At 34.1% G+C, this 23,578-nt stretch overlaps 2 protein-coding genes and 3 pseudogenes across 4 annotated transcripts; 4 read left to right on the top strand and 1 right to left on the bottom strand.

Moving 5' to 3' along the window:
* LOC21388154 overlaps nt 1-2,086 on the top strand; it is an 8,030-nt pseudogene extending 5,944 nt beyond the window's left edge.
* A 635-nt stretch (nt 2,087-2,721) lies between these two features.
* Nucleotides 2,722-6,324, top strand: LOC21388153 (annotated as a pseudogene).
* On the top strand, nt 4,952-5,068 carry LOC112092773 (annotated as a pseudogene).
* Nucleotides 6,325-11,320: 4,996 nt separating the features above from the next.
* Nucleotides 11,321-19,561, top strand: LOC21388152 (ABC transporter G family member 39). 2 transcript variants are annotated; one of them, XM_024169728.1, is made up of 24 exons: nt 11,321-11,557; nt 11,682-11,816; nt 11,941-12,029; nt 12,110-12,194; nt 12,301-12,460; nt 12,584-12,660; nt 12,766-12,819; nt 12,898-12,988; nt 13,118-13,419; nt 13,503-13,781; nt 14,210-14,526; nt 14,612-14,772; nt 15,284-15,387; nt 15,494-15,689; nt 16,053-16,163; nt 16,255-16,442; nt 16,659-16,991; nt 17,073-17,363; nt 17,477-17,560; nt 17,657-17,790; nt 17,908-18,135; nt 18,329-18,500; nt 18,642-18,896; nt 18,992-19,561. In XM_024169728.1, the coding sequence occupies exons 1-24, from the start codon at nt 11,336-11,338 to the stop codon at nt 19,247-19,249; spliced, it is 4,326 nt and encodes a 1,441-aa protein (XP_024025496.1). In that variant the 5' UTR covers nt 11,321-11,335; the 3' UTR covers nt 19,250-19,561. The 2 variants fall into 2 exon arrangements, with proteins under 2 accessions (XP_024025496.1, XP_024025497.1); XM_024169729.1 differs by having other exon boundaries at nt 11,321-11,565; nt 11,690-11,816; nt 15,494-15,650; nt 16,273-16,442.
* Nucleotides 19,562-20,367: 806 nt separating this feature from the next.
* Nucleotides 20,368-23,578, bottom strand: LOC21388151 (probable protein phosphatase 2C 22). Of its 2 annotated transcripts, none has more exons than XM_024169730.1 (4): nt 22,836-23,578; nt 21,989-22,198; nt 21,502-21,713; nt 20,368-21,242 (listed from the first exon to the last, which is right to left on the bottom strand). In XM_024169730.1, exons 1-4 carry the CDS (start codon nt 23,004-23,006, stop codon nt 20,678-20,680), a joined length of 1,158 nt encoding a protein of 385 aa, XP_024025498.1. In that variant the 5' UTR covers nt 23,007-23,578; the 3' UTR covers nt 20,368-20,677. The 2 variants fall into 2 exon arrangements, with proteins under 2 accessions (XP_024025498.1, XP_010102802.1); XM_010104500.2 differs by having other exon boundaries at nt 21,989-22,195.

Genomic DNA, 23,578 nt, shown 5'->3' with positions numbered 1-23,578 from the left:
CAGTATTTCTACACCCAGTGCATCGCTTGCCTATGGAAACAACGCTTGTCGTATTGGCGAACCCCGCCATACACTGCTGTTAGGTTATTGTTCACAACCTTCATAGCTCTCATGTTTGGGACTATCTTCTGGGATCTTGGCACCAAAAGGTACAAATGCAATGAAAATCCAATAAGAAAAGCAGCATGCTTACTTCACATGAAAGGAAAAGGAAAAATAGAGGGTCGCCTTAGTATTGATTCTCAGTTAAAGAGAAGGAATGCAAAATTTATGGAAATACCATTAATACTCAATTGTATAAAAGAATATTTCAGCAATTATAATGATGAGATTTCTATTTTTTTAATAAATACTAAGAAAAAGATTATTTCCCATTCTACTTTCTAATGGATAAATAAACACTAAATAAGGAATCAGTGATCTGGATTATTATCTTTTTAACCTTTCTTTTTTTTTTTTTTCAAATTCATTACCTTTTCAATAACATTCTGTTACGATTTGTTAAACATGTCCTAAGTATCGCATCTGGCCTTTAGTTTGACCCAAAATTTGTTGGAAATGCAGGAGAAGGCAACAAGATGTTATGAATGCAATGGGTTCTATGTATGCAGCTGTTCTCTTCATTGGAGTGCAAAATGCATCATCAGTGCAGCCGGTTGTGGCTATTGAGAGAACAGTCTTTTACAGAGAAAGAGCAGCCGGAATGTACTCGGCCATGCCCTATGCCTTCGGACAGGTAACATAAGTCCTCAAACTCAAGTTGGGCCATGCCCTAACAACTTTTTGGACCCATTAGTCGACACATTTGCATATTTTGACGTTGCGATACAAAATTGTATTGCGTGTTTTATCATTTCCAAATCATATTAGATTCAAATAGCACGCAATAAAATCCGGAGAGATGGCATCTTATCCAGCTCCGTACCTTAAGAGTTTTGCGAATAAGGGATTAAACGTTACATTGCGAAAGGGCATCCAATTTACTAACGGAATTTATTGGTTTGGCAGGTTGTTATTGAGCTACCATACATTTTCGTCCAGACAATAATATATGGAGTGATAGTATATGCCATGATTGGATTTGATTGGACAATTAGCAAGTTCTTTTGGTACATCTTCTTCATGTACTTCACCTTCCTATACTTCACTTTCTATGGGATGATGACCGTGGCCGTTACACCTAACCATTATATTGCCGCCATTGTCTCCTCTGCTTTTTTCTCAATATGGAACCTTTTCTCCGGTTTCATCATTCCCAGAACAGTAAGTGATCATTTCTGTGTGCTTATCCCTTTTACCATTTCATAATTCTACTTACATGATCTTGGAATTGCTTCTTTCTTAGTCCCTCCTCAACTTTGAAATTTAATTTAAGAGCATTAGTCCCTAATCTCATACAAAAGCATTTTGCCTTTTTAAGTTCATTTTTTATGAGGTTTTAATTTGGACCTAAAATTTTCACAAAAATGACGTTGAGAATTTCAACTTTTTTATACCAACTCACATGATAGGTAAACTGTTATATTTTTCAATGTAACTTTTTAATAATAATTTGCACTATAATTTTTTAAACTGACTAATAAATAAATAAATGAGAATCACATGCTACCTCAATTATTAAAAAATTATGATGGAATTTAGGACTCAGTAGCATTATTCAGAACAAGTCATAATAGGACTAACAAATAAACATTAGCAAGTTCTAATGCTCTAGGTTTAGACTCGAAACAATATTTGCGCAACGGTTTAGGAACTAATCATATATTAATCTTAGATGTTTACGAGATACTAAAGATCAAAAGGACTAAAATATTTTGTGTCATGACAGAGAATGCCGGTGTGGTGGAGATGGTACTTTTGGGCCTGCCCCATCTCTTGGACCTTGTACGGACTGGTTGCTTCTCAATTTGGAGACGTAAAAGAAACGTTTGACACGGGTGAAACCGTGGAACATTTCGTGAGGAGTTATTTTGGCTTCGAAAGTGAATTTGTGGGTGTTGTTGCAATTGTGCTTGTTGGGATTTCGGTGCTCTTTGGATTCATCTTTGCTTTCTCGATCAAGGCGTTTAACTTCCAAAAGAGATAAAAGAAGAGATCAAATAATTATACATGTAAATTGTAAATACACAAAAAAGAAAAGTCAGGTTTTGGTCCTCGTTTTGCTGTAATTTCAATGTATTATAGCTATGAACACGTATACAAGTTAGGGTGAAACCTAGTCTGATGTAAGAGGAGTTCAATATAAAATTTTGTGATATTTTGTAATTCATGGTGTTTAATCCCTTGTTTAAGTACAAATATTTTTAATGGTTACTCTAATATTTAACCATTGACAGGTATCATTTTTTTAACCGTAAAATATTAATCTAATAGTTGTAATAAATTGAATAATTAATTAAAAATAATTAAATTTTTATCACATCACGTCATTAAATTTTTAAATTTGATGGTAATTACCGACTAAGATTAAATTTGATGGTTATTACCGATAGAAACTTATCCACTAAAACATCGTCCATATATATATATATATATATATATATATATATATTTTGCCCATCCCGTATCCATCGAGCGTAACATGAAGCTAAAAACGTAACATGACAATATGACAATCATTAACCATAAAGATGTACATCAGTTCAGTCGATTTGTTTTAGAACCATCGACAACCGAAACTGCCCAAGAGAGGCAGGGTAACTGAAACTAAAACCACCGAAAATGGTCGGTTTCAGTTCGGTTTGTCGGTTTTAATATTTAAAGCTTAAACTTTTTTTTTTAATATTTTTAACTCAATTTCAAATAAGAGTAAAGGCCCCAAGCTCAAAAGCCCAAATATAAAGGCCCATTTAAGCCTCAAATATGAAGAGTGAGGTTGATTCACCAACTGCTGGCATTTTATAGAGAAAAGGGAGGGTAAAACTCTACTTTCTTTTTGACGTGGGACTCTAAAAGGACATTTGTTTTTTTATTCGTTTTTAATTTTGAATTATGATTCATAATTTTTTACAGTATTTTTTTTCATAAAAAATATACATAAAATGAAAATAATTCTGAATATATAAACCAGACTTCGTCTAAGAGACTTCGCTGATTAAGTAATATATCATAAATAGCAAAACAAAAGCGTGTGGTACAATAGTTAGACGCACTGTGAAGGCCCTAGAGGCTTAGGCTTCAACTCCTTACCACTGTAAGATGTTATTTTTTTGTTTTAAGTAAGAGATCGGTTCAATTAAAACACCGAACCGATAAAACCCTAAACCGAAACCGCCCGCTTATGTAGTCGGGGGGTTTGGTTTTTTGAACCGATTTTTCAGTTTCTTTCGGTTCAGTTTTTCGGCGGTGCATGTTAATTACGGTTTTTTGTGAACAGCCCTAATTAAATATAATATTGATGTTCTATCTAGACGAATCACAACAACACCTTATATTGGAAAGACACGCACATACATGCTTTGTACAAACTGGAGTGACAAGGTTTTGTGACTTGGAAAGTTGGGTAATGAGATGATCATGATCCAACTACAAGGTTCTCTAATAATCTTAAGAGATTATATATTTTGGACACGTCCACTTATGCGTGTTTAGAAACCGATTGTTTTGTACACAAGCAAAACGTCATAAAATAGTATAATTAGATGAATTTGATTTGGAAAAGAGGTCATTAATCTTTACCTTTTTTGAGATTGTTTCTCGAACTTTAATACTTCCCAAGTAAGCCATTTTAACTTTTAAAAATGTTCACTTAACCCCAAAATTATAACTTGGTTTAGTTGTTACTAACTGTTTATAAGCAATTAGTTTGTCAACTAATTAAACTAATGATGTAAGCAATATATTTGTCAATTAAATAAGTCTAACATTGGTAGGTGAGCAAATATATGATGGTCCATTAGGCATCCATTCCTCTGAACTGATCTCATACTTTGAGGTGAGAATCATTCTTCATTAACAGAATTAAGTGTTGATTTTCCTTATTTTTGTGTTTGGGATTGCTTCTATAACTCCTAAAAGCACTTTGCACAAAAATTTGTAGATAATAGTGTTTGATTAAAAGGTCGAAAAGCACTTTGCACAAAGACCAATACACTTTTTAAGTCATTTAGAGAAGTTAAACTTTGTAGCTTTTAAATTCTGTTGCTGCTTACAACTTTTACTTTAAGTAGAAGTAGCAGCAATCTTAAAAGCACAGCAATTCCAATCTCGCCTTAAGCCCGGTTAAGTACACATTTTTCTTCGTCAACAAATGCAATCAATGGAGTTCCTAAGATAAGAGACGGCTATAACCCTGCAACCTGGATGTTGAAGATTACTTCACCAGCACATGGGGAAGCTCTTGGCGTTAATTTCACAGGCCTTTACAAGAAATCAGAACTATGCGAGTACTAAGTCCTGCCAATCCTTCCCTTTTCATTTATAACTTGCTAAACAAGCCAACAACAGAATGTTTGAAATGGAAAACTTCTTATTATACTGATACAGGAGAAAACAAAGCACTTAATGTATGGCTTGCTTATGGAAACAGCACCGGTCGTATTGGCGAAACACACTATACACTGCAGTGAATTTGTTGTTCACAACTACACTTTCATTGCTGCTTGGAATGATATTTTGCGATCTTGGTGCCAAAAGGTAAAAAGTGTTTAAAGACATGGTAATGCTAATAGTATCAAGAGTTAATGAACTTTATAAAGTTAGTATGTATGTATTTACAAAACTCATGGGAAACCACAGGAGAAAGCAACAAGATCTCTTCAACGCAATGGGTGCCATGGATTCAGCTATCCTCTTCATTGGGGTGCAAAATGGCTCCTCCGTTCAGCCTGTTGTGGCCATTGAGAGAACCGTCTTTTACAGAGAAAGAGCTGCCGGCATGTATTCAGCTCTGCCCTATGCATTCGAACATGTAATTAAATCCTAAAAAAAAAATAACATTATTGATTGTGAATTTGGTTTTTTGATTATTGGAGAACCAGAATAGAACGATACTAGAACTATACGGAGAAGATTAGCAAGGCTCTATGCAAGGATGACATGCACTTACAGAAAAATGCTCCGAATTTTTTTTCTTAGCAAGAAAAAAAATATTATAAAAGAAAAGGTGCTTCTTGTGCAACAATTATGCGGATCTTAAAAATTAGGAGCAATGCTGTTCTGCATCACTGTTTACTTTTCTTATTTAAAAATAAAATTTTGTATGTAAATATGTGATTGGTTAAAAATGATGTATATAGCAATAGATGGTGTGAAAATTTACTTAAAACAAGTTGTTCACCAAGGAACATTAATTATTTGTGTTGCAGATGGCAATTGAGCTTCCCTACATTTTCATTCAGTCTTTGATATATGGGGGTTGTATTTTTTGATGAAATGATATATGATGGCTTGGAAAAAATATGCTCCTTTCTTCTTCTTCACTCGAACCATTAGCGTTTATAAAGGAGGAAAGGGCCCAATCTCCCAGCAGGGAAACAGGCTAAAGGCATTCTATTCATCTTCCTTCCTCTCCCCCTTGGGTTGTAGTATATGCCATGATGGGATTCGAGTGGACACCTTCCAAATTCTTCAGGTTCATCTTCTTCATGTATTGCACCAACTTATATTTCTCATTCTATGGAATGATGACCATGGCCATTAGCCCAAATCACCACCTTGCCATCATCGGAGCCTCTGCCTGTTATGCAATTTCGACCATCTTCTCTGGATTTGTCGTCCCCTTAACAGTAATTCTAAAAGTCTCCTACATAACCACATATATAAGAAAAATAAAGGCACTATCGTTGTTAAGCATTACTCCTAATAGAAAATTGATTCCAGCCATGGAACCCAATCTATATAAGATCTATCTTCTATTAATGGGCGGTGCTGAGCACTACCAGTATCTTATAGTATTATTTCTTTTTTTTTTTTTGTTTTACGTGACACACAAAAAACTAAAGTTCTACATTTTTGTTGCAGAGAATTCGAATATGGTGGAGATGGTACTATTGGAGTTGCCCTGTGGCTTGGACCTTGTATGGATTAGTTACTTCGCAATTTGGAGACGTGATGGAGACACTAGAGACGGGCGAGACGGTTGAATATTTCATATTCAGACGTGATTTTCATGGGGTTGTTGCACTTGTGAGTGTTGGGATCCCCTGTTTTTTTGGCTTCTTATTCGCCTACTCAATCAAGACACTTAACTTTGAGAAGTTTTCAAGAGGAAATGACACATTTCCTAATGCGTGCTTCATGGCTTGCAGCTGCCTAAAAAGGCGAAGGATTCGGATTGATAGGGAATTATTGTCTCCTGCACAGTTTATATTTCTCGCTAGTTGATGATAGTTGGCGCAATTTAAATAATCAACACACGTTGAGTTGAATGTGCCATGTTAATCTATTATTAAAAAAAAAAATAAAAAGAGAAAATTGGTGAATTAATTTTTAAAGTGTATGAGTCTAAATTTTTATCATTTATTTTTAATTAGTATTTTTTTAGCAAATATAATTATTTAACTAAAAATAATATTAATTAAAAGTAAATAATAAAAATCAATATTTATACACTTTAAAGAGTGTTTCTCCTTTTAACAAAAAGAAAAAAGAATAACATATTCCTCAATATATGGGTTTCAATTGTGGGCCGTGCTTCTGTAAAATGGAATCATTTGACGAAGGAAAAGCTAAAGGAATGCCTTCTAATTAGGAGCATAAACATTTGTGCTCTTTTCTTTTTTAAAGTACTGTGAGATATAAGATAAGAATTTCGTCCTCACTTTTCCTTTTTATACATGATCCTACATTGCACAACACAAAAGTGGTGAATTATTTTCTAATCTCCATGAACTTGTTAACACGGGTTCTTTTTTTTTTTCTTTTTTGGCACTTGAAACTTTAATGACCAAGGCCTAATTATGATGGCCCTTGTTTATTCACGCGGAGCAGCATTTTAGGCAGTAGTGTTCAAATACATATATTAAATATAATGAATTTTGTCGACAAAAAATTATTTGCATATTAACATTAGTTAGGTGCTTTACTAAGATGTTATTTACATCAAGATAACTGACTACACAATCTTAAACATCAGTACTCAACAATACAATAAACTAACAAGCAAGCAAAACCAGAACATCACCTTTTCAAAAAGAACCAAAAAATCATGAAATTTCTGGTCAAATATATTCAGGAGAGAACTGAACTGCCTAAACAAATGACAAAAACGAGTTATACGTTATTGTCTTCAACTTTGTCAAACTACAATCCAAATTTGAGTTAGACAAGGAAAAAACAAAAGAGCATTATTGAGGGGAAAAAATTTCTCACCATCTTTTGAACTTTGCACTCTCAAGCAAGAAACAACCAAATTGGATGGAAGCTGCGTTTTGAAGCAAACAATAACTACAATTTAGTTAATTATTAAAAAAAAAAAAAAAAACCGACAATTTAGATGACCACGTATTCTTCCTCTTCAAAACCTTGTCATCCATAAATTCCTTGGTAAAACAAGCTTTTTTCCCACCTTTTCTAAAAAATAACTCAAATTTTTCATTTTTTAGAAAGATGACCGAACTTCTTTTCTTAGGAAAATTACCATTTTTATATAGTAATTAATCAGTAATAAGTTAAAGTTAATAAAAAAACAACAATTTCCCTAATTTTGAAAAACTTCAACCATTTACTAAGAAATCCCTAAAAAAGTGCCATTTACCCCTAAATCCGGAGAAAGATTTATGTAAATTTGAAAACTTTCAACCGTCACGTTTTGATCCTCGTTTTGCTATAGTTTCAATATTATTTCATTTTGGTTCCTTTTGACCATGTCGCAAACCTAACTCAACATAAGTAGCGGAAGTTCAATATAACTTTTGTGTCGTGTGGAAATCTTGTGCAGCCATCGTCACTCTGCGCCAAAAGAGATTGTTAAATTGTTAAAGGTGCTGAAATGGTTAGTGGAAAAGTTGGGGTTATAATTACGTTTTTTAAGGCTTGGAAAGTTGGGATAGTGTTGTGTTCTCAGAATAAAGTTGGGCTAATGTGATAAGTGATAACCATGATTGGTTTTTATAAATTAAAAAAAAAAAAAAAGTGTTTCTTCGATAAGACTAAAAATAAATAAAATATTGATAATTATCTAATTTCAGTCGACAAATTTATGTTAGTAATTATTTGTTTTATTTTTTTATAATTTAATATAATTTTAATCAGACTCTATGATTAGAAATTAATTCTATTGATAGAGAAGCTTTTATCGAGAAAACTGCCCTTAAAAAAATACATTATCCGTTTTTGTTTTTCTAATAGCATAATCCTACTGATAGTGTCAGTTTTTGACCGTTTAATCAGGTCAAAAAGATTTTTTTTTGAAGAAGGTCAAAAGGAATTTCCAAAGCCCTTAAGCTTCAAACAAATTACAACAGACTAAAAAAATATACAAAACATATAATTTTTTAATATAAATATGACGATTAAAAATAAAAAATTACTGTAATTTATTTTTTAGTCTTACTAAAAAAAGCTCCCTTAAAAAAATGAAATAGAAAAAGTTGTGCAGTGTTTTATTGTTCTTCTCATTATCAAAGAAAGGACAGACATTTTTTTCTTTTTCAAAAAGAAAATTACCTGTGCAGTCCTTTTATTGTTCTTCTCATTATCAGAGAAATAGCATAGACATTTTTTTTTTCCTAGAAGAAAATTACCTGCGGCCCCCTTTGTGGTCATGGATTGCTAAAAAAGAAATACGTGTGTGTTTATTTTGAGTATAATAAAAAAATGAAATTGTATTTATTAATTAATCTATTATAATATTATTGATAAGTACTAAAAAATGAAAATAAAAAAGTGAAAATAACTTTCAACTGTTTTCTAATTCCTTCACAAAAATCATTTTCACTATTTTCGTTTTTAAAACATTTGCTAAACAAAACGTCGTTTCGTTTTCATTTTCATTTTTTACTTTTCAAAACACGTGAAAACCATTTTTAAAAGCGGTTCTAAAGACGCACATAATTTTTTGATATACTGCACAAAAGTATCTTTTTAATGTCGCACACTTCTAGACTAATTTTTCTTTCTTTTTAGGCGAATCTAGATCGTTAATTTTAACAAAATTTCTTCAAAATTTCAATTTAATCTGGATACACATTCTCTATAAAATTGATCAAAGGTTTGATTAGAAAAAGGGAGTTTTTTATGATTTAGTTTCTCTTGAGTAGGCTTAGTTTTTAACTGTTGCATATAATTAAAATCATATCAGATTAAAAAAGCAAAACAAACGGTTTTTTATACATATTTAACAGTTGAAAACAATAATTTTTCGGTAAATTCAATTGTAAAACTTAGGAGAGAAACTCCTTTAGAAAAATTGTTCAAAATGCTTCTGAAATTGTAGAATCTAATGATAAATTACAAAAAAAACCTTTAGTAGATTCCGAGGTGGAACTCCTCAAATCTAGTATGTCCAGCGTAGAAAGTGAAAACCGCAAGTGGATTCACCTAAATAGTTACTCACTTGTAGAGCTCAAACCTCTTTTGGCCCTTTTTTTTTTATAAAATCATTTTAGTATATTTTGTGATTGTAAAATATGTTCTTGATATTCTGTGTTTTTTATAATACTAAAACGGTACCTCAATATTTTTAAAAATATATTTTTAATACCTTAAAGCTAATTTTTAAGACATGTAATTTCTAAACTACTATTATTGTTAATTAAATAGAAATCAATATTTAAAAAAAAATCTGAAAATATTTAAAAAAAACAACAAAATAAAAAAGGTAATCATTTTTTTTTCTAATTTATTAATTTTTAGTTAATTAAATAAAAGGGTATTAAAGTCATTTTATGTCTCAAAAATTAATTTTAAAGTACTAAAAAGATATTTTTAAAAATGATAATACATTATTTTAATATTATCAAAAACACAAAATAATAAAAATATATTTCATTATAATACATGATATTAAAATGATTTTATTTATTTATTTATTTTGTTAGCCGCAGTTGGAACCCATGAAATTGTAATTGCCATTCCATATCCTTTTCATGGATTTTTTTTTTTTTTTGGAAGGATTTACGGATCTTGTTTTGTACATGAAAAATTATTAGTTCGAGTGCAACCGATGAGAAGGACAAAAAAACGACGAGTCTTACCAAACTTTTCTCTCTGTTTTTTTTGTTTTTTTTGAATAATTGTTGTTCTTTAAAAGAAGAAGAATAATAATAATAATAGTGAGATACGACCAAATCCTGGCCCACCAAGAAAGTTTTCAATCATCGTCATGTTTTCGTTATGAAATGTTGCAAAATAAATAAATAAAAAAGCAAGCGCATGCAAGTACTAAGCATCCCTTATGTCCAAAGCAATGTCCGTGCGGTAACTTTTTTTAAATGATTTTATTTTTATATAAAAATAAAAATAAGATTATTTTAAGAATTATTTTAAAATTACGTTTAATTAATTTTTTAAAAGATTATTTTGAGTATAATAAAAAAATAAAAACGTGTTTGGTTATAATTATTGATTAATATATTATAACATTGTTAATAAGTATTAAAAAATAAAAATAGAAAAGAAAAAATAACTTTTAATCGTTTTCTAATTTATTCACAAAAATTAAACTCATTGGGTGCGTTTAGAATTGATTTTCAAAATGATTTTATTTTCAATTAAAAGTAAAAATGTGATTGTTTTGAGAATCATTCTGAAACCGATTCTGAAATTGCATTTGGTCAGTTTTTTTAAGAGATTATTTTGAGTATAATAAAAAAGTAAAATCGTGTTTATTAATTAATATATTATAATATTATTGATAAATACTAAAAAAATAAAAACATAAAAATGAAAATAACTTTCATCTGTTTTCTAATTCCTCATATAAATCATTCTCACTATTTTTGTTTTTAAAATATTTACTAAATAAACGTCGTTTCATTTTCATTTTTAATTTTTACTTCTCGAAATATGTAAAAACTATTTTTAAAAACGGTTTCAAACATACACGCTACTTTTTATTTTCATTTTCATTTTCAAAATATTTACTAAATAAACACAATTTATAAACTGTTTTCTTTTTCACGTTTTAAAAGACGTGAATAAATATTTATAAAAATAATTTAAAATTAATTCTAAATGCACTTATCAGTGATCTTTCATTTCCATGAAAGTAATGATTTGCACTTTGATTTTTTTTAAAAGTAATGTACACTTTTTTGGAGAATGGCATTTCAAAATGGTTGGTAAGAGTGGAAAATGCTTACTTGTAAGAGGAGTAGCCACAGTCCAATTACCATATTTCTTTTCTAGTCCTCAAGGGAAGGAAAAATAAATTTCGTCGTCGGAGATTTTTGCAATGTCTCGTCGGAAAGAAGATAATGAAGAAGCTCTGAAATGGGCAGCTATAGAGAGATTGCCCACACATTTACGTATAAGAAGAGGCTTACTAGTTGAGTCAGATGGTAAAGCTAGAGAAATTGATGTGAAAAATCTTGGGTTATTAGAGAGGAAGACCCTTATTGAGAGACTCGTCAAAACTGCTGAAAAAGATAATGAGAAGTTCTTGTTGAAGCTCAAGGACCGTACTTTTTTTTTTTTTTTTTTTTTTTTTTCCTTTCTTTTTTTTCCCCTTATAAACTATGTACGATATTTTCAAGTGGATTTATTAATGTTATTTATGATGGTCTTGCAAATTTAAACACCAAAAAAATAAAAGGGTTGGACTTGACATCCCAACAATTGAAGTTCGTTTTGAGCATTTGGATGTGGAGGCAGAAGTTTATGTTGGAAGCAGAGCTTTACCAACTATATTGAACTTCTTAGTCAACATATTTGAGGTAATTAATTGATCATATTCTACATCACATAAAACATACATACATGTATATGATATATAGTTGTACCATATCTGTTTGTGTGTATATTTTCTTACTTCACATCTCTTGTTCCCTCTTTCACTAGGGAATCTTAAATAATCTTCATATTCTTCCAACTAGAAAGGTCCCATTACAGATCCTTCAAGATGTTAGTGGTATCATCAGACCTCAAAGGTGATTTTGATTTAGTATTTATGAAATATGAATTGTGACCCTGAAACGTTCTGATTTCTCACTTTGTGCAAGTCTTGCAGACTTACATTACTTTTAGGTCCCCCAAGCTCTGGAAAATCCACATTACTAAAGGCTTTGGCTGGAAGACTTGATAAAGATTTGAAAGTAATTTTATACATACATATGTATACATATAGATACATAGATACTCTATATTCTGGGTTTCCATATCAATATTCTGACATGAATATGGCTGCTGATCAAACTCAAGTTTGGTGGGAGAATTACATACAATGGACATGGAATGGAGGAGTTTGTTCCACAGAAGACATCAGCTTATGTAAGTCAGTATGATCTTCACATAGGAGAAATGACTGTTAGAGAAACACTGGCTTTTTCAGCAAGATGCCAAGGAGTTGGGCCCCATTATGGTCAGTCCAAAAACACCATGAGCTTGATGCATGTAAAGTTTTTTTTTTTTTTTTTTTTCTTCCAAAAGTTCTATAGAAGGCACTTAGTCTTTTGTTCCCTTCCAAATATGAAACAATTTGCAGAGATGTTGGCAGAGTTGTCGAGAAGAGAAAAGGCCGCGAATATCAAACCCGATCCTGACCTTGATATCTACATGAAGGTAAAATAGAGATAAATATAAAAACCTCCCATGTGATTTCTCGAAATGTTGCGTTTCACCTAATATTTTCAGGAATGTTGCATTAAACCCCTGACTCCTATACAGGCAGCATCATTAGAAGGGCAGGAGATCAGTATACTTACTGATTATATCATCAAGGTAAATACATCATTTAATTGAGCAAGAAATAAAACTCTTCAGCGTAAAATTCTGCGAGATCTCATAAAAAAACTGCAGATTTTGGGACTTGAAAATTGTGCTGATACAATGGTTGGAGATGCATTGGTTAGAGGTATCTCTGGTGGGGAAAGAAAGCGAGTCACAACAGGTAAGACATAGAATAAAAAGCACATTGTCTTCTCTTTGAGTACTCTTGAATTGTCAAAATATTCTTTGAATTTTGCACCTATGCTTTTGGATTTTAATCTTGTGTTATTTTTGATCATTTATGTCACAGGGGAGATACTTGTTGGGCCTGCAAGAGCTCTGTTCATGGACGAAATATCGACCGGTTTGGACAGTTCGACGACTTTCCAGATTGTAGACTCCATAAGGCAATCCATTCACATCCTAAAGGGAACTGCAATTATCTCTCTCCTCCAGCCAGCCCCTGAAACCTATGAACTTTTTGATTACATAATTCTTCTATCAGAAGGACAAATTGTTTACCAAGGACCGCGTGAAAATGTCCTCGAGTTTTTCGAATTCATGGGATTCAAATGTCCTGAGAGGAAAGCAGTAGCTGACTTCCTACAAGAAGTAAATTTTAGTTCTTTAATTAATGTATTTTACAGTATGTTTCATTAGCTCTAATAAAACATAAAAAGTTTCTCCCATTATAGGTTACATCAAGGAAAGATCAAGAGCAATATTGGGAGCATAAAGATGAGCCTTATAGCTTTGTTCCTGTCAATGAATTTGCAGAAGCATTTCAGTCATTTCACATCGGTCGAAAACTAGGAGATGAGCTTGCAACTCCATATGACAAATCCAAAAGCCACCCAACTTCTTTAACAACCAAGAAATTTGGTTCAACCAAGGAGTTATTTAGAGCTTGTTTATCCAGAGAATTCTTGCTTATGAAGAGGAACTCATTTGCCTACATTTTCAAATCATTCATGGTGGGTAGTTCTCAACTACTTATGCCTTGTTTGATTAGTCATTTAAGGCCTCAATAATGTTAGAAAAAATTAGAAAATGTACCCCTTAATGTACTTACCTCATTTTTTTTTTTGGGGGCAATTCATTCGGAATTCTTCCCTTCTTAGTTAATGTAATATTATATAAAGCGAGAAAGTGGGTGCAGAAATCTTATAATGTTTAACAAAAAAAAATATGTACTCTCTTCCAAGTATTCCTCTAAATTTCCTGTAAAAATTATCTCCAGCCCACCTTCCTAATAGCTTGAGCTTTCAGGATAATTGGTATACTACATAGTATTAAAACAGGAGATCCTAAACTCAAATTTCCGTGATTAATTACACTCTTCAAGTTATAATCACGTGTCGGACTTTTAATACTCTTAAATTCTTTTTTTTTTTTTTTGCAGCTTATTCTCCTAGCTTCTACAACAATGACAATTTTTCTAAGGACAAAGATGCGCCGAGATACGGTTGTGGATGGTGTGGTTTATATGGGTGCTCTATACTTTGGTGTGATTGTAGCAATGTTCAATGGAATATCAGAACTCAATTTGGCCATCATGAAACTTCCCATCTATTACAAGCAAAGAGACCTTCTCTTCCATCCTTCATGGGCATATTCTGTTTCCACATGGATCCTTAAGATCCCGATATCCACTGTAGAAGCTGCCATTTGGGTGTTCATGACTTATTTTGTCATCGGCTTTGATCCAAGTGTTGAAAGGTAAATCAAAGTGAGAAAAAAAAATCAAGTTATTTTAAGTTTTGCATACTTGGTTAAGGATTTGATGAAAACGATAATCTTGCAGGTTTTTTAAGCAGTTCTTGATCATACTATGCATCAACCAGATGGCATCAGGTTTATTCCGGTTGATTGCGTCAGTAGGGAGAGACGTTATTGTGGCCAACACATTTGGGTCATTTGTTCTGCTTCTAGTTATGGTTTTAGGTGGATTTATATTGTCTCGAGGTGAATAACTTATAACAAAGTTTGATTTTTGATTTTTTTTTTTTTTGATGTAGCAATGCTATATAGGATCATGGTAAGAGCATTTCTAACGCAATGTTGTTTTTGGTATTAGATTTGACATTCGTTATACTTGATGCGTAATTTGACACCACGTATAGCATATCCCATAAATGATATTTTACTGCTTTGGTTGATGTATTTACGTTTTCAATAATCTTACATTTGGCATTTTAAAATTATTTTGAAGCTAAAAGTTCATTTATACTAATTTTAAAGTTTAATAATTATGGCAAAAATTAAATATAGCATTTGAAATTGCATTATGCCTCAAGTAAAAAAATAGAACAGCATATTAAATATGTCATTTTCACATTTTTTTTAGTGCTAAATATAACATTGACATTTACAAGGTTTATATGTCAACTATGAAACTCATAGAATGATATTTATTTTATTTCTCTTAATGTGGTTTTTAATTGCTTGATAATTGATATACTCTGATTCTTTTCAGAGGATATAACAAAGTGGTTGTTGTGGGGTTATTGGGTCTCGCCGCTGATGTACGGACAGAATGCTATAGCCGTGAACGAATTTCTTGGGAAAAGTTGGAGACATGTAATCATCATCCTTCTTGAAATTTTGACAACAATTGTTGAGCAAACGAATTAATTATGTGAAATACTTCTTTCTTTTTTTTTTTTTTTTTTTTTGCATGTTATAGGTTCCACCTAATTCCACAGAACCATTGGGAGTTTTGGTATTGAAGTCTCGTGGGTTTTTTCCGGATCCAAATTGGTATTGGATTGGAGTAGTAGCTTTGATTGGATACATTTTTCTATTCAACTTTCTCGTCACTTTGGCACTAAAATATCTTGATCGTAAGAATGATATTAAACTTTCGATTGAATTGATAAATTGCTCCCTGAACTTTTGATTGTGGCAAAGCTTTAATAAAATGTTGCGGAGTTCTACCAAATTGATGAATAATATTAAAATTTAAAAGAAGATATACTCATGCACGTGATATGACGTGTCTGATCATCATCTGAAATTTCATTCTCATATTTCAAAGAAGATCAGGTATGGTGTAGGAGTTCACCGATATATGGGCACCCTGCAACATTTTGTTAAACTCGGGATAATTAGCCAAACTAAAAGTTTAAAGGTGATTTGCCAGTTATGAAAAGTTCAAGGGCAGATGTGTCAAATTTTACATTTCTATATGTTATAAGCGTTAAATCTCAGGTGAACTTGTTCTGATATTAGAACAATTGTTGCAGCATTTGGCAAGCCTCAGGCAGTGCTATCAGAAGAGAGCTTGGCAGAGAGAAATGTCAACAGAACTGGAGGAGCCTCCATTGAGCAATCTTTAAGAGCAAAGAACCCTTTTGGTGGGCCATTCAATTCCCAAATTTACGTGTATCTGTAACTTCTGATATTATTTACTTCATGGCATTTTGACTACTTACTTCTATCTATAAGATATTATGAATGCTGCAGCTGAAAGCAACAATGAAGGTCAAAACATTGCATCAGTTGGGTCATCATCTGCAAGAGTATTGTGCAGAGCTGGTAATGGTTCTAACGAAAGATTGCGCGGAATGATTCTTCCTTTTCAACCCCTTTCCATCTCTTTTGATGAAATCAGATATGCTGTAGACATGCCTCAGGTAACTTTGTTTTTTTTTTCTTTTTTTTTTTTTTGAGTTTAATATAGAGGCATTATTCTCTACTATGAGTAACTTAAAGATATCTTGTTAAGGCAATTATGCATTTTCTTTAGTGAAAAAATGCTAGCATATATCTTGATTCTTACACTAGTTGACTGAAAATCAGTACATTGTTACTGTGTTCAATTTCAGATTCTAATTAAGCTTTGGTTGTAGGCAATGAAAGCGCGCGGAATCACTGAACAGCGTCTCGAACTTTTGAAGGGCGTGAGCGGCAGTTTTAGGCCCGGAGTTCTAACAGCTCTAATGGGTGTCACTGGTGCTGGAAAGACTACCTTAATGGATGTATTGGCTGGAAGAAAAACAGGAGGATATATTGAAGGAAGCATTACGATATCTGGGCACCCGAAAAAACAAGAAACATTTGCTCGCATATCTGGATATTGTGAGCAAACAGATATCCATTCTCCTCATGTTACAGTTTATGAATCTTTGCTTTACTCTGCTTGGCTTAGATTACCTCCTGATGTTGATTCTTCAACCAGAAAGGTATGTCACTTTGACCCCTTTTTTCCCCTTATTTTCGAACAAGTTATTGGATAAAGAGAAATGATCAGTGGAATGTTGCAGATGTTCATTGAAGAAGTGATGGAACTTGTGGAGCTGACCTCCTTGAGGGGAGCACTTGTTGGATTAGCCGGCGTGGATGGCCTTTCAACTGAGCAGCGGAAAAGGCTGACTATTGCGGTCGAGCTTGTTGCCAATCCATCCATAATATTCACGGATGAACCCACCTCCGGTCTAGATGCCAGAGCAGCGGCAATAGTAATGAGGACGGTGAGGAACACGGCGGACACAGGACGGACTGTAGTTTGCACCATCCACCAGCCAAGCATAGATATATTTGATGCGTTTGATGAGGTTAGAGAACTCTCATCTTAACCTAATTTTAGAAGAATGAATTAATCATAGAATTGATTACTAAATACTATATTGCAATTTTTTCTACTGCATTGTGTTGTTATGCATCACAGCTACTTCTTCTAAAATTAGGAGGTGAGCAAATATATGCTGGTCCATTAGGCCGCCATTCCTCCGATCTCGTCAGCTATTTTGAGGTCAGAACCATTCTTGATAAAGGAGATTAGGCATTATTTCCCTAATTCTTCCTTAAGAACTAACATAAACTAAGTATAAATGTTTCCTTCGTCAAGGCAATCGATGGAGTTCCTAAGATTAGGGAAGGCTATAACCCTGCAACTTGGATGTTGGAGATAACTTCACCAGCACAAGAAGCTGCTCTTGGGGTTAGTTTCACAGATATTTACAAGAACTCAGACCTCTACAAGTAAATCTTCTCTAACTCCTTTATCAAGATTAGCTGAACAAACAATTTTCATGAGTTTTGGTGACAATTTTTTAATTAATATTTAAACTCATGAGTGAGAATGTTGTAATCCTTTAGGAGGAACAAGGCACTGATCAAGGAACTTAGTACACCTACACCAGGTTCTAAAGATCTGTACTTTCCAACCAAGTACTCGCAGCCTTTCTTCACCCAATGTATGGCTTGCTTATGGAAACAACACTGGTCATATTGGCGAAACCCACCCTATAGTGCCATCAAACTCTTGTTCACAGCTGCCATCGCACTACTGTTTGGAATGGCATTTTGGGATCTTGGCTCTAAAAGGTAAACTCTTAGAGGACATGTCCAAAGTAATGGCTTTTGTAGGAATTCTTAGGTAAAGTATGTGCGGACTTTGTCTAAAACTTAATCAGACGTTCAGAAATGTGAAAGAGCAATAGAGATTTCCTTAATTCGATACGGTTTTTGAAGTTTTTACTTTTTAGTTACATGTTAGAAACTCTTTTCGAAACCGCAGGAGAAAGCAACAAGATCTCTTCAACGCAGTGGGTTCCATGTACGCTTCTGTCTGCTTCATTGGGGTGAAAAATGGCTCCTCCATTCAGCCAGTGGTGGCTATTGAGAGAACCGTCTTCTACAGAGAAAGAGCAGCCCGCATGTATTCTGCTCTGCCCTATGCATTCGCGCAGGTAATTTACTTGTGTTGGCACCACAAATAAAAAAGCCAAACAAGGAAAACTTTATCCGACAAAAAATACCATGTGTGCTTCTGTTACTAGTCAAAATACCAGTAGCGACGACAACCAACACATGGTTTTAATGTGTTGCAGATGGCAGTTGAGCTTCCCTACATTTTGATACAGAGCTTGATATATGGGATTCTGGTATATTCAATGATGGGATTCGAGTGGACAGTTTCCAAGTTCTTCTGGTTCATCTTCTTCATGTATTGCACAAACTTATACTTCACATTCTATGGGATGATGATCATGGCCGTTAGCCCCAACCACCATGTCGCCGCCATCTCTTCCTCCGCCTTTTATGCACTTTGGAATCTCTTCTCTGGATTTGTCGTCCCTTTAACAGTAAGTCCAAGCCTTGTATTTGTGTGCATTGAAATTTCTATATGCCATGAACACACACCATTACGTAGTAACCGAGGCCTGCGTTTGTGTGACAGAGAATTCCAATATGGTGGAGATGGTTCTATTGGAGTTGCCCCGTGGCTTGGACCTTGTACGGATTAGTTGCGTCGCAGTTTGGAGACGTGAAGGAGACTCTAGAGACGGGTGAGACGGTGGAAGCTTTTGTGAGGACTTATTTTGGATTCAAACACGACTTTCTAGGAGTTGTTGCAGTTGTGATTGTTGGGATTCCTCTGCTCTTCGGATTCATTTTTGCCTATTCAATTAAGACTTTGAACTTCCAAATAAGATGAAAGAAGAGTATTGAGAAGATCTCGCTAAGGCAATGCAATGGCTGCGTTGGAAAAAAAAAAAAAAAAAAAGTGCTCTAAAGTGGGGTTGATTTGCCAATGAAATTCCCAGTCTTGAAGAGGTGGCGAGATTCTTGACGCTGTTATTCAAATGTACTCAAATTGATGAATAAATAGTTACTTCTTTATTTATACAGATTTTTTGTAACAGATTGTTGTTCTTAAGGTCAACCTCCATGACAGCGTATCTGAATATGTAGTTTTAAGCAACATCCCCATATTAATAATAAGAGACAGACGTGTATATTGCAAAGCAAACAGGGGAAAAAAAAAAGTCAATTCGTTTATCATATATTATAAGGGTGCGTTTAGTAGATGGATATAGAATCATGATTCAGAATTTGATGTGATGTTTTAAACTAGTTCAAATCATAATTTTAAAACTCCAAAATCATGATTCAGAATTAGTGTTTGATTTAAATAATTTTGAATCATGATTCAGAATCTGATGTGATGTTTTAAACTAGTTCAAATCATAATTTTAAAACTCCAAAATCATGATTCAGAATTAGTGTTTGATTTAAATAATTTTGAATCATGATTCAGAATCTGATGTGATGTTTTAAACTAGCTTAAATCATGATTCCAAAATCACCACCCCTCCTAATTTGAGGTGATTTAAACTCTTGATTCTGAATCATAGTTTTAAAATCATGATTTGAACTCAAAATCATGACTCATGATTATGATTCTAAAATCATGATTAGAATTACCATAGTTTGAATCCTCATACTAAATGAATCCTAAGTTATTAATTGATAAACTCAAATTCGTTCATTTCATCTATTCAAATTTTTAATTTTAATTTTATCACAGTTAAAAACTCTTACAAAAAATCACATCTAACTTTTTTTTACTACAATTAAAATCTCACATAAAATCACACCTCAACGAGCATATTTCCTACAGAACAACTTTGTAGCAAGTTGATGCCCGTTTTCAAACTACATTTATTTTGCTTTATTTACTGCAATGATGCTTCTCTCTTTTTTTTAAGCATGAAACGTTACTTTTACATATCTGTTACTTACAGTGCGCTGTTCAACATCAACATTAAATTAAAAAAAAAAATGAAGTATCTTACGTTGCGTCTACAAACAAGAAAAACCAGAACATCATCTTTTCAAAGATAAAAGCAATGAAAATATCATGAAATATCTGATTAAATAATTCAGAACGTGAGCTGCCTAAACAAATGCCAGAACAAGTTAATTAAGCTAACGACGAAACAATTGATAATGTATCCCGCCTTGACCGCCGCATATGTTACAGTTGGAACTCAAGATTCTCTCTCAAATTGTCAAACTAGAATAGAAATTTAAGTTAGGAAAAAAGAAAAGCATAATTAAGGGGAAAAATTCGTCACCGTCTTTAGTTTCCCAAGCTATCCAAGCAGCTTTGCAACTCCCTCAAGCCTTCAGCAGAAAAGCTCCTTTGCACTCTTGGGCGAGGGGCAACCAAATTGCGTGGAGGTTGCGCTTGGAAGCAAACGACAACAGCAGCTAAGTTATCACCACTTTTCCTCTTCAAAGCCTCATCAACCAAATCCTTGCTACACATAGCCGGATCATTGTGCTCCTGAAGCTTGCGCCGAGCAAAATCAATGGCATTCTGGCTTCTAAACACGTCCCAGATCCCATCACATCCAATGATGAGAAATTCATCTTCCTCTGTCAGTTTTGTAGTCATAAACTCCGGTTCCGCGCTCAGTGGTCCACTATCCCTGTCCTTCATTCCTTCCATATGCCAGTCTCCTAAAGCGCGAGCTACATTGAGCTGTCCATTAAGATAACCATCATAGACATATCCACCTGATGCCTCAATGCGCTTCTTCTCTTTGCAGCAGATTGGTTTGTGATCCCTTGACATTTCAATTGCTTTACCACGACGGCACAACACTGCTCGACAATCTCCGGCATTTGCTACCACTAACTGCCTGCCATCAGAAAGAGTGAGATAAAGATCAGTCTAATCTGACGGACCTCAATCATTTTAAGAAGAGACTTCATAGGACAAAAGCTCATAAGCCAACTTAGCAACACAGGACTCCATCTCAGCGAAGTTTTACCATCACCAAAAGCATCATATCCATAAACGAACTAAGAATTCTGTTTTGATGTGCAATTTGTTGACACGCATACAAATTATCACACAGTACGAAGCGCCTATGGATATTTGAAGGTAAAGAAATCTACCTTCCAACGACTAGAGCTGCCAAGGCAGTGGTGCCTGAAGCAAGGGCAGCATCCAAGGAGCAAGCTTCTGCAAAAGCAAGATCAGTTTGCAGAAATGCTGAAGCAACAACTTTTTCTATATCTCTTGGGAAGTCTCCATCCTTAACAATAAAGTTCGGCAAATTGTAGCAAGCAAAGTCAGCTGCATGCTTTCCTCCATGTCCATCAAAAACCTGGACCAACAATAACAATATACTAAAAGGTATCTATAACGTCAGAACTCAACCAAATCTATAATTGACCCTTGTTGCAAAACAAGAACTTTTAATGGAAACTTCATACCACAAAACTTAGAGAGAAAAATGAGGGAGAAAAAGAAAATTTGTCTCGGAGTAATAAGTAGAACACTAATGATATCATCATTCCCCACTCCACAAATATGTCATCTATACACACTTCCCTACAAGTTTGTGGAGTTGTAATACAATGTCAAAGAAAGAAGACATACCCCATAAAATGCATTGGGCCCATCAGGTAAATCCTTCAGGCCATAAGCGTGCATGAAATTGTCAACACAAACATAAACATCTTCCATGCTTTTACGAAACCCGATGTCAGTCCACGCTCCAGAGCGGACAATTGGAACAAACTGAGCCTGACAATCCTCCACGCCAATTCCAGCTTCCGCAGAAACATTGGACGGTTTTGTCTTCATCTGCTAAAATTAATTCAGTTTCGATTACATATATATGAAAAAACCAGAAAATTCAACCTAGGAAAAACGTTCTATAAGCAAATCTCCTGCACCCCAGAAAACAGCACTGCTTATAGAAATCAGATAAACTCAATAATGCCAAACAAGAAGAGGGATTTGCAAGCATTACAGAAAACTATCTCGGCGCATCAGCATATAAAGGTGCTTGAAAATATAGCAACAAAAGAATCTGAAACCTCAACTGAATATAAGAAACGATCTATCATACACATGTAACATGTTTAGAGGGAAAAAAAATGTAACATATTTGAAGTTTAATAGTTCTTAAGAGTCTTGACAAGAGAAACGCTTGTATCTTCAAACTTCCCCATATGCAAGTAATATTATTTCACACGAAAAAGTCTAATAGACTTGTGAATTCCAATGGCTACAGCACCAACCAACAGAGCAAACCAAAACTCCAGTTCTTTCCTTTTCTTTTTCTTTTTTTTTTTGGTAAATAAGGTAATTACGACACTAACCATTTTCACCAAAAAAAAAAATCCAAAAATTAGAAAACAGTTGGAAGTTAAAGAATCCCAAAAATAATCAAGCTAGCTATCATAAATTGCCGAAAAATCGAACCACAGAACAAACTTACGAGAGAGGGGTGTCGGACGAGCGACTTCTTTGGAGCCACCGCAACGGCGCCGGGGTCGGCTCCGGCGTCGGCGCACTGCCGATAAGCGGCGGCGAGAGGGTTGGGAGGTCGACCAACCACCTCGCTGGAGCTCCCATTTTCCACAGCACCGCTTGCTTTAGTTTCCTCCATTGTTCTCAACCATCACATCCTCCGAATCACAAAAACTCTCCACGGGACTTTCAGGGGTTGACTGGCGAGTTCGCTCAGCTGAAACTCAATACTCGATAGAATTGAAACAGTAAAATCGCCGGAAAAGGAATGGTCTTGCTGCACTTCAAGGAAAAAAAACGAAAAAGGAAAGAACTTTAGGTTTCGGAAGTACGGAACTCGGACGATACGAGCAGGGTAGACTCAATGAGTCGTGAATGAGTTAACTCGGATGGGAACAAAAAGTCAATGACGAGTTATAAGCATCGAAAATCGAGCCTTTTAGGGAAGGTCTGGGTTGGGGAATTAGGGCTTGAAAGTCCAGGGCGGGCTTTCTCCTTTTTTTTTTTTTTTTTTTTTTTAGAGAGAGAGAGAGAAATTAGGGTTTTGAGAAGGAAGCGAAATGGGAATGACGACTGACCTGTCTCTGTGATCTTAGTTAGACTTGAGAGGGAGATATTCTTTTCGGGTAGTTGGCGATCTATACGAGGGCATTGGTTTTTGCTGAAATACTGAGCTCAAAGTGGTCGGTTTCTACTTTTTTTTCAGGAAGA

This window comes from Morus notabilis, unplaced genomic scaffold (assembly GCF_000414095.1).
Source record: "Morus notabilis unplaced genomic scaffold, ASM41409v2 Scaffold1989, whole genome shotgun sequence".
In the NCBI taxonomy this organism is placed as follows: domain Eukaryota; kingdom Viridiplantae; phylum Streptophyta; class Magnoliopsida; order Rosales; family Moraceae; genus Morus; species Morus notabilis.
This window is presented reverse-complemented; position numbering and strand designations above follow the sequence as displayed.

Excerpts from the sequence above, each read along its gene's own strand:
- LOC21388152 (XM_024169728.1), top strand. The coding sequence starts at position 11,336 with ATGTCTCGTCGGAAAGAAGATAATGAAGAAGCTCTGAAATGGGCAGCT. Across the intron at positions 12,195-12,300 it reads GACTTGATAAAGATTTGAAA|TTTGGTGGGAGAATTACATA; the intron begins GTAATTTTATAC and ends ATCAAACTCAAG. Across the intron at positions 15,690-16,052 it reads TTCGATTGAATTGATAAATT|CATTTGGCAAGCCTCAGGCA; the intron begins GCTCCCTGAACT and ends CAATTGTTGCAG.
- LOC21388151 (XM_024169730.1), bottom strand. The coding sequence starts at position 23,006 with ATGGAGGAAACTAAAGCAAGCGGTGCTGTGGAAAATGGGAGCTCCAGC. Across the intron at positions 22,199-22,835 it reads TCGTCCGACACCCCTCTCTC|CAGATGAAGACAAAACCGTC; the intron begins GTAAGTTTGTTC and ends AATTAATTTTAG. Across the intron at positions 21,714-21,988 it reads GGCCCAATGCATTTTATGGG|GTTTTTGATGGACATGGAGG; the intron begins GTATGTCTTCTT and ends TTGTTGGTCCAG.